The 10925-nt window shown below is 42.3% G+C and overlaps 1 protein-coding gene across 1 annotated transcript in view; it reads left to right on the forward strand.

Annotated features, from left to right (window-relative positions):
* Positions 1 to 9725, forward strand: part of FBXO38 (F-box protein 38) — a 106929-nt gene extending 97204 nt beyond the window's left edge. Inside the window, 1 exon segment of the mRNA XM_077472668.1 lies at positions 7477 to 9725. Coding sequence (XP_077328794.1) covers positions 7477 to 7655 — 179 coding nt within the window. The 3' untranslated portion in view covers positions 7656 to 9725.
* Positions 9726 to 10925: the final 1200 nt, after the last annotated feature.

A 10925-nucleotide genomic window follows, 5' to 3' on the forward strand; every position in this document is an offset into this window, starting at 1 on the left:
CCATATTTAGATTTTTGTATTGAGCCCAGAGCTTAAAGGACGCAGCGAATATTGTATTAAGAGGGACTCAATAAGTATAGGATATCGCTTTTTAGATCAGAGTAAACAAGTTAGGTGATGAGGGTTTATAGAATTGTATTCAAATCTGATGCATCGCACTCTGGAGTCATTGAGGTTCCATTGGGCTAATTGAGTAAAGCGAGAAGCCAGATAGTATGACCAAAAGTAAGGGAGGCCAAGACCACCTGTACGGTTAAATCTCTATAAGACTTTATGGGAAATACGAGGGCGATTCTCTGACCAAATCGATTAATTGAAAGGAATTGAGATGTCTTGGTGGGGTTGATGGGAAAGGCTCAGAAAAAATGAGTTTTAGGAAGAATATTAATTTTGAGAGCTCTAATTTTACCCCTGAATGAAATGGGATACATGTTCCACGCCTTGAGCATGGCCCGGATTTTAGTGAATAAAGGAGGATAATTCTTGTCATATAGCAATTTGAAATGATGGGGCAAGCCTAATACCTAGGTAGGACATGGAGTCTAACTGCCAGATAAATGGAAACGTTGGTCTGAGAGAATATTGTGTTTGAGGGAGGTTGATCTGCATAGCCATAGATTTAGAAATGTTTACAGATGGACCTGACGGAGTGCCAAAATTCTGTAAGACTTTGAGAGGGTTGGGTAAAATTACCACTGGTTGGGTTTTTAAAAATAACAAAATATCATTAGCATTCAATTTAAATGTTCAGTGTGATCTGGAATACCCAGAAATATCCAGGTGCATGGAAATGGCAATAGCGTGAGGATCCATGGCAAGGGCAAACAAAAGGTGTGAGAGGGCAACCCTGTCTCTCCCCCTGCCCACTTCAAAAAATACGGAGTTACACCCAGGTAGTCTAATACAAGTACACAGGGAATTATAAAGTGCTTGATAGCTATGAAAAAAATCCTCTTTAAAGCCATAATGTTGTCAAGCTATCAATAAATATTGCCAGGTGACACTGTCTAATGCTTTTTGCATATCAAGACTCACAAGAAGTGCAGAGCAAGTGTATAGTTGGGTTTCTTGTATGATGATGATGATAGCTAAATGGATATTATCGGTTATTTGTCTGTTTAGAAATAAAGCCTGATTGGTGGGGAGATATTAATGTAGAAATAGAGGAAATTGGTAAGCATTCTACTGAAAATTTTCAAGTCATTATTAACAAATAGGATGAACGTTTTGCGGGAAAGCATGATCTTTATTTGGTCTAGGTATGAGTGACATATTTGCCAAGAGCATTTAATCGGGAGAAGGGTTTCCTTGCATGATATGATTAACCACTTGCTTACTGGGCACTTAAACCCCCCTCAGTCCCAGACCAATTTTCAGCTTTCAGCGCTGATGCACTTTGAGTGACAATTGCGCGGCCATACAACACTGTACCCAAATGAATTTTTTATCATTTTTTTCCCACAAATAGAGCTTTCTTTTGGTGGTATTTAGTTACAGCTCGGAGTTTTATTTTTTGCTAAACAAACAAAAAAAGATGCAAAAAAAAAAAAAAAAATATCATGTTTTAATAGTTTGTTATAAAATTTTGCAAACGGGTCATTTTTCTCCTTCATTGAAGTGCGCTGATTAGGCGGCACTGATAGGCTGCATTGGTGGGCACTGATGGGCTGCATTGGTGGGCACTGATGGGCTGCATTGGTGGGCACTGATGGGCTGCACTGGTGGGCACTGATAGGCTGCACTGGTGGGCACTGATAGGCATAGTTAAGGCGGCACTAATAGGCACAGATAAGGCGGCACCGATGGGCACAGATAAGGCGGCACTGATGGGCAAAGATGGGCACAGATAAGATGGCACGGATGGGTGGCACGGATAAGTGGCACGGATGGGCACTGATAGGTACCACAGATAGATGGGACTGATGGGCACTGATAGGTGGCACTGATAGGTGGCTCTGATAGGTGGCACTGCTGGGCACTGATGGGCGGCACTGCTGGGCACTGATGGGCGGTACTGCTGGGCACTGATGGGCGGCACTGGGGTGCAGCACCTGAGGCAGATTTTGGGTGGCACTGTGGGTGGCACTGCTGGGTGGCACTGTGGGTGGCACTGTGGGCACTGCTGGGTGGCACTGTGGGCACTGCTGGGTGGCACTGTGGGCACTGCTGGGTGGCACTGTGGGCACTGCTGGGTGGCACTGTGGGCACTATGGGCACTGCTGGGTGGCACTGACAGGGGGGCACTTACTTTATTTCAGGATGGCACTGCGGGTGGCAGGTGGGCACTGGCAGGGGGCAGGTGTCCTTTTAAATTGCTGGCCGTGATCGGGACTGATGTCCCGAACACGGCCGCCGGCGATCGGCTTTTTTTTTTTTCTCCTCGCGCTGTCAGCGCGAGGAGGAATACTAGCCGATTACCGGCTCCGTTTTATCACATGATCAGCTGTCATTGGCTGACAGCTGATCACGTGATAAGGGGTCGGGATCGACCCCTTACACGGATCGGTGATCAGGCGAGTCTCACGGACTCGCCGATCACAGAGCGCGCCGCGCGCGCCCCTCAGGGGGCGCGCAGGCCGCTCGTAACCGGGACTACGTCAATAGACGTAGTCCCGAAAATGTGGGTCCGCGCTATTGCCGTCATTTTGCAATAGCGCGGATCCCAAGTGGTTAAAAAAGAGTGGCTAGGTTTGGGGCCAGGGAAGGGGCAAAATGTTTATAATAAGTGGCAGAAAAGCTGCCTGTGCCTGGTGCAGAAGTGCTTTTAAGGGATTTGATTATAGATGAGATTTCCTCAGAAGAGCAAGGAGCATTCAGTATTTCATTTTGAGATGGCATTAATGTTGGTTGTGGAATATTAGCAAACCTTGATAATGAGAAGGGAGGAATGGTGTATTGCATAAGGGCAGGAAACTTAGTATAAAATTCTTTAAAGATTTTAAGTGTATCCTTAGGAGGAGTAGTCCACTGTCCAGAGGGTGTGCGTAATATGTATATATGGGGTGCTTTTAGTGTTTGTTTCCTGGCAAACATGGTGGAGTAAGAATCTTGCCGTGGACCAGCGTAATGTTTTTTTCAACCTTATGAGACCATAAAGTGTCCAGTTCTAATCATTTTTGAGATATTGGTTTGGAGAGGGCCTTTGAATTTGTGTTGGAGTGGGTTTTGTATAGATTTTCTAGATCAAGAATCTAACGCCAGTCCTCATTGTGAGCTGAGGCAGGTGCAAGAAGCCAGCTTCTAATGACAGCTTTATGAGTGATCAGTAGTCTGTGGGAAGGTATCGGCAGCGGTATTAAGGGCAAACTATTGCTCTATTGCTGAGCTAATTTCCAAAAGTAGGGAGTGGAGGAAAGTACTATCATATTTGTGGTGATCAGACCATGGGCATGCGTGGATATTAGCCATTACAGAATTTGACAGTATGACTGGGATACAAAAGGTATAGTCCAGTCTGGCATATTTATCATCATCATGGGAGGGTGAGAATAAAATCAAAACTCTTTGGTGCCTATGTTGTGAGCATGCGCCATGTGTCTATAAATTTGAAGAGTCGAATTTGTAAATGGTTTTAGAAAAAGCTTTAGCGTGCAAGCTAATGTGACTTTGGCTGGAAACCATGGATACTCAAAAAAAAAAATGTCTGACATACCAAGGATTCCTTGAAAGGGCCCAAAGTTTCATTTTGTGGTCCCATGATAGATCTACAGCTGTAGATCTATCATGGGACCACAATATAAAGCTTTGGCCCCTTTCGAGGAATCCTTGGTGTGCTGATGACATTTTCTTCATTCTGTCTAAAGCTAGGTGAGCAACCAAGTTAAAATCTCCACCAAGAGACATATGAGATGACTGGAATCGACAAAGAGTGTCAAAGAATTTTTAAAAGAAATGAGTCTGGGCATCATTAGGACCATAAACATTTGCTATCGTAAGTTCACAACCTGCAACTACCTTTTTTAATGATGAATCTACTTTCTGGATCTTTTTTAAAAATTTCAAATGAAAAAGATTTGTGGAGGAAAATGGCTTCACCCTAGTCTTAGTAGAATGCATTGTGTAAAATGCTTGTCTACAAGCCTTGTGAAAACATTTTGAATGGTTTGGGAGAAATGGGTTTCCTGAAATAGGAGTATACTCTGAGCCCCCGATTTTATTGCACTGCAAGAAAGCCTTCCTCTGTTTGCATGGGGAGTGGAATCCTTTCACATTGTGAGAGATGCAGGTAATAGCCATTACAAATTTCTGTTTTAGAGATATATCTCTTGGCAAAGTATTTTAGGCAGCAGATACAGGAGATAGTTGTGTCCTTCCGTTACCATGTTGGAGGGATTAAAAATTACCATACAAGTGAAAAATATAGGCATGTAGAGATCTTTTGCCTACATTATCCTATAAATAATCCATAACTTGATAACATAACAGGTAAAAAGTGAAATGAAGTAACCATAAAAATAAGCAATTGGATCAGGATACAACCGGTAGCCTATTAAAAAAAGAAAAAAAGAAAAAGAAAAATCGGTAACCTGGGACACACATGTCCCAGGCTCAGTCCAGTTCCTATGGAATGAAAATAAGAGGATATGGGCAAATACAGGTCAAAGTAGGAGCTCCAAAAAATATCAAAAGGAACGGAAATGGAGCGCTCCAAGGAAAATCAGTAAATGTATGGGCTGAGTGGGGACATTGCATGATGGCAAAGAGGGTACAGCCTAGAACGTTTACAAATTGATAGGTCTGTGCTATAAAGTGGAGGGGCTAAAGGAGAAAAAAAAAAGGGGTGAGGTACGGAGTAGCTCTCATGTAGCCTTGTGTGAAACCCCTCTGAGGTTTCTTAAACATACTGTATGATTTTGTGGCCGATTTTCAGTTGCACACCTTTGTGCATTGCTTTTAACCACTTGCCGACCGCCGCACGACGATGTACGTCGACAGAATGGCACGGGCAGGCATATGGGCGTACCTGTACGTCCCTGCCTTCCCGCGGGTGGGGGGCCCGATGGGGCCCCCCCCCCCCGGTGCCTGCGGCGGTCGGTATTCGTTCGGGAGCGATCCGGGATGAGGGGGCGGCCATTCATTCATGGCCACCCCCTCGCGATCGCTCCCGACGAATGGAAATCCTTCGTGACATCACTTCCTCTCCTGTAATGTAAACACAGGAGAGGAAGTGATGTAATCTCTCCTCCGTGTCGGTATTTTTCGCTCCGGCACCGAGGAGAGAGGATCGGTGAGTTGCACCAACACGACACTTCACAGTAGAACATGCCAGGCACACTCACACCCCCCCTTTACCCCCCGATCACCCCCCCCCCCCCCCCCCCAATTACCCCTGCCTCCCCAGTCACAGTGACACCAATGCATTTTTTTTTTTTTTTTTGCATTGGTGTCATTTGTGACTGTAATAACTGTTAGGGCAGTTAGGGTTAGCCCCCTTTAGTTCTAATGTACCCCCCTAACCCCCCCAATAAAGGTTTAACCCCGTGATCACCCCCCGTCGCCAGTGTCACTAAGGCTGGGTTCACATTGCAGCGGTTTATGAGAACGGATGTGATTCGCACCGCACTGCAGTGCAAATCACATCCGATCTCTGCGATTCGAGTTCAGCCATTCGCCGCACGCGCCGCAAATTTGCATGGGACCCTTTTTTTGGTCCGCAGCAGAATCGGATCGCATGGGTGTTCACACCATGCGATCCGAGTTTGCAGATCGCACTGCGATATGCGAACTGATCTGGGGGGGTCATTAACATTTCACTGACACTCCCAGCAGTTCGCATAGGGCAGTGTGAACTGCCGCCGGGAGGCATGCGATGCGGGAACCCGCCGCGGATTTGTGGCGTTCCCGCATCGCTCCAGTGTGAACCCAGTCTAATAAGCGATCATTTTTCTGATCGCTGTATTAGTGTCACAGGTGACGCTAGTTAGGCAGGTAGGTATTTAGGTTCGCCGCAGCTTTTTATAGCGCCAGGGACCCCCATATACTACCGCATAAAGCCCCCTGATTGCCCCCTAGTTAACCCTTTCACCAGTGATCACCATATAACTGTTACAGGTGACGCTGGTTGGTTAGTTATTTTTTTATAGTTTCAGGGCACCCGCCATTTATTACCTAGTCTCACTAGTGTACCCCTAAATTTAGGGGTGTCTACTTTCCAAAATGGGGTCATTTGGGGGGGGTTTGTGCCATCTTGGCATTTTATGGCCTTCAAAACTGTAACGCCCTTAGAAAGCCTGAAGGCGGTGCTTGGTTTTCGGGGCCCCGTACGCGGCTAGGCTCCCAAAAAGTCCCACATATGTGGTATCCTCGTACTCAGGAGAAGCAGCAGAATTTATTTTGGGGTGTCATTTCACATATGCCCATGGCATGCGTGAGCAATATATCATTTAGTGACAACTTTGTGAGAAAAAAAAAAAGTTAGTAATTTTCCCGCAACTTGTGGCAAAATATAAAATATTCCATGGACTCAACATGCCTCTCAGCAAATAGCTTGGGGTGTCTACTTTCTAAAATGGGGTCATTTGTGGGGGTTTTGTGCCATCTTGGCATTTTATGGCCTTCAAAACTGTAATAGGTAGGGAGGAGTGAAGTCAAATATTTACGCCCTTAGAAAACCTGAAGGCGGTTCTTGGCTTTCGGGGCCCCGTACGCGGCTAGGCTCCCAAAAAATCCCACACATGAGGTATCCCCGTACTCAGGAGAAGCAGCAGAATTTATTTTGGGGTGTCATTTCACATATGCCCATGGCATGCGTGAGCAATATATCATTTAGTGACAACTTTGTGTAAAAAAAAATAAAACATTTTTTTTTTTGTCATTATTCAACCACTTGAGGCAAAAAAATAAAATATTCAATGGGCTCTACATGCCACTTATCAATTTCCTTAGGGGGTCTACTTTCCAAAATGGGGTCATTTGGGGGGGTTTTGTACTGCCCTGCCATTTTAGCACCTCAAGAAATGAGATAGGCAGTCGTAAACTAAAAGCTGCGTAAATTCCAGAAAACTTACCTTAGTTTGTAGATGTGACAACTTTTGCGCAAACCAATAAATATACAGTTATTGACTTTTTTTTTACCAAAGACATGTGGCTGAATACATTTTGGCCTAAATGTATGACTAAAATTGAGTTTATTGGATTTTTCTAATAACAAAGTAGAAAATATCATTTTTTTTCAAAATTTGCGGTCTTTTTACGTTTATATCGCAAAAAATAAAAATCGCAGAGTCAGTCAAATACCTTTAAAAGAACGCTCTATTTGTGGGAAGAAAAGGACGCAAATTTCGTTTGGGTACAACATTGCATGACCGCGCAATTACCAGTTAAAGCAGCACAGTGCCAAAGTGTAAAAAGACCTCTGGTCATTTACCAGCAAAATGGTCCGGTCTGAAAGTGGTTAAGAAGTAGAATGAGCTTAACACTTCCATTGGCTGTTCTAGTAATTTAACAAACTATGCATTTTTTTTTTCTTGATCCCAGCTACCATATATGCTCCCCGAAGAAAAGGACAACTTTCAGCTGACATCTGCATGGAAACTATTGGTGAGGAGATTTCAGAATTGCGGCAGATGAAGAAAGGAGTATTCCAGAGAGTTGTTGCCATATTTATACATTACTGTGATGTTAATGGTGAACCTGTAGAAGATGACTATATATAGAGGTAAAACGGTCAGTCTTGTGATTCTACTGAAGGCACAGAGAGACCAAGAGGAGATCCACGAAAATGAACATTTCCATTGGACCACTTAGCAGAAAGCAATCGGTGCAGCTTAGGTGGATATTTTGTTGAAGGCCAGAAAGTTTACGAAAGCAGTGATACGCCCTTTATTTTATTAGAACATGTCTTCCTAGAAGCTCTGACACAGTGGTACGCTTGCATCTGAACAAGCCTTCAATAATTCCCATTATATTTTTGTGGCTGCATAAGTTTCCTAAAAATCTGCCTACTTAAAGAAGAACCTCAGGTGAACACAACATTTAGTATATAAACCATAAGAAGAGCGGTGTACTTATGTCTGCATTTTATTTTTGGATGCAAGAGGCAACGATCCACAGTAGCTGGAGTCTGTTTAAAATCCAAGTGTCACAAGTACTTCTGAGCATGTTTGGGGGTCTTCATTCTACACCATTATCCTGCTCACTGGGTAGTCTAAAGCAAAGCAGGCATACCTAAAACCAGTGCTGCTGGTTAATAGGTGAAGGAAATCTCATCAAGCTAGATAACTTTCTGAAGGAGGATGCCATCGTCTGACTCACAAGCTGAATGCTAATCCCAAAATGGTGAAACAGCAGTTAAACATCACTGTAAGGAGAGGAACTTGTAAGTCAGGCACAGGTAGCTTCCAACAGATCGGTATTTAGGTTAATGAGCGATTCTAAACAAACCTAAATGGAACTAGGACAACAACTTGATTTTCTGTGTACTAAGCACTGTGTATGGATGAAGTTAGCATTGAGCTTATGATGGGTTCACTTGTTCAGGAAACAGACTTGTGAGACTCACAACTGAAGAAAACAACTAAGCAGACGTAGTTGTAATTAGTTTCGGCCTGACTGTCATTCTTCTTTCAGTCTCCAGGTATTCTGATATTATACCAGGAAGAACTATGTAAAGAATAAACACTCTGCAGGAGATATCTGGGCTTTGTCAGTACCTTCTGGTAACACTTAATAGAAATTAAGCATTTGTTCTTAGAATTTAAATATCACAAGGCGATGTCTTAAGTGTCTTTAATAAGTAGCAGTATGGAGATGCCCCATTTAAAACTGGAGAAAAGGAAATGAGCGCAAAATCGAATTCATTGCCCATGGTGCAATTCTTGTTTAAATGCTCCATAAAGGGAAACCATGTTGGGTTGCCATTGGCAAAGTCTTACATTTTGTGCTGATATTTCAGTTTTATTTAGCCTTTTTACAGCAGTTGTAGTGATTTAGCTGAAAGATTACAGCGAGGCATATGCTGGGGATGGATAACTGGTACCAGAATCTACTGCCCACCAAGTGAATTTCTGTAAATGTTGAGCACCTGACGTCACCAATATTGGAAGCAATTGATTTGCAAGAGAACATGCTAAATATGCAGCACTGACTGTGTTCCATGGGTTGCACACATTTCTTTGTTCAAAACAAAGTAGATTTTAAGTTTTTTTATTATTTTTTTTGTTCCTTTAATGGAATCTCCACATTTAAATTACTGTCTGGTTTGGTTGTATGCCAATTGGTTGAATTGTCCACTAAATTTAACTTCTGATGCTTAAAGAATCAAATAGGATGATTTTCATGCAGCAGTTCTTTCCTCCCACAAAATGGATTATACAATTTGTTCTACACTATGAAGAATCTAATATGACAACGTGACACCATTATCTGGGCTTTGTAATAGCTGCTGGCTCTCATTTGAAATGAGGCATTTTGGTGAGCGGTGTAGCCATCATCCCAGAGGGAGACCAGGGAGCCTGTGGATCAGTCAGCCACCAACCACTTGAAGCTGAAGTGGCACTTTTGTGTGGAGTTGGCCTTGAAACATGACTTTTGCACTGAATTGAAGGCAAATCAGGATATAAATGAGCAGTTCCTAGAGCTGAAAAAAGTTTGTATATTTCCTGTATTTTTTTTTTCCTAATTACAGATAAGTTTGTAAACTTTTTCCATAAGCTTTGTGTCGATTTTTAAATCCATATCCTATACCTTCCAAATAACGGCATCAAGTAAAAGCTCATTGGACTGGTCGCCTTGTCAGTTTGTCTTTTTCATTTGGAGTCTTCTGAGGCAATCAGAACTAGTATCCTTTGATTTGGTTATTTTCACAAGTAGCTGCAGACTTCCAAAACGTTTCTGGTGATGCAACCCTTTCATTATAGTATTTCTTTCATATTTATGGTTTTGTAATGTGTCTTTGTAAAAGAATATAGAATATAATTCTTCTAATGACCAGGCAGCATAGATCCAATAGAGTGCAACAGTGTATTGCTGTTCTGGGCCTATCACTACATATATTTTAAGCTCCGGTAGCCCATTAAAGAAAATCCAGAGGCTGTTGTTGCAGACATAATCTTCTGAACATGCTGGGCGCCTGGCTAATCTCATGGATTTACTACTTTCTTAGGCACTGACCTAAAACAATCTGGTACATTTGAAAGCTGGTGTAGCCAAAACTCCCAGTTTTGCACGCTTGTTCTAGGTCCGTGCCTCTGAAAATAATTCAGCTTCAGTCAGACTTTCTGATCTGTATGCCTATTCCAGGTTAGTGACCAAAAGTATTATATCCAGAACTATTAAAAATACCTAGGATTTAAAAAAACTGGTTTAGCAGTGGAGGTTTTAGTATTTCTTTTGTAAAGGTTTCCTATAAAGTTTTGTTCAGATGGCTTTTAGCATGTATAAGAGCAGTGTGTACAACCAGCTTTGGTAAAGCAATGCAAGATAAAGGCTTCAACAAAGCTACTCTTAAAGAACTCAGTTTTAGCTTGGGAACAGTAAACACAGATCCTAATGGGAGTTCTGACTGTCACTATAAGCAAGCTTAAGTAGGCTTTCAGCATACTTCCAAGTAGAAGCTTCCTGAAGCCCACGAACAGCTTATTTAAAGTGAGAGGCAGCAATCCTATTAGGATTCATGTTTAGTATTCCCACTGAACTTCAAAGGCTTCAACAAAGCTTTTCATACATGTTGTTGTTCTTATACAAGCTACAGCTTGTGTGAAAATCCTCTGGGCCTTGTGAAGCAGCCTCATACCAGAACATCTTAAATTTTACTATATATATATATATATATATATATATATATATATATATATATATATGTATATGTGTGTGTGTGTGTGTATATATATATATATATATATATTATAATTTCCAAATTTTATGTATGTAATGCCTGAGAGGATAACATGTAGATTTAGTATTCTGGGTGGATCGAAGTGAATCAT

This window comes from Lithobates pipiens, unplaced genomic scaffold, assembly GCF_037356315.1.
Source record: "Lithobates pipiens isolate NorthernLeopardFrog02 unplaced genomic scaffold, aLitPip1_a1.2 Scaffold_8, whole genome shotgun sequence".
Lineage (NCBI taxonomy): Eukaryota > Metazoa > Chordata > Amphibia > Anura > Ranidae > Lithobates > Lithobates pipiens.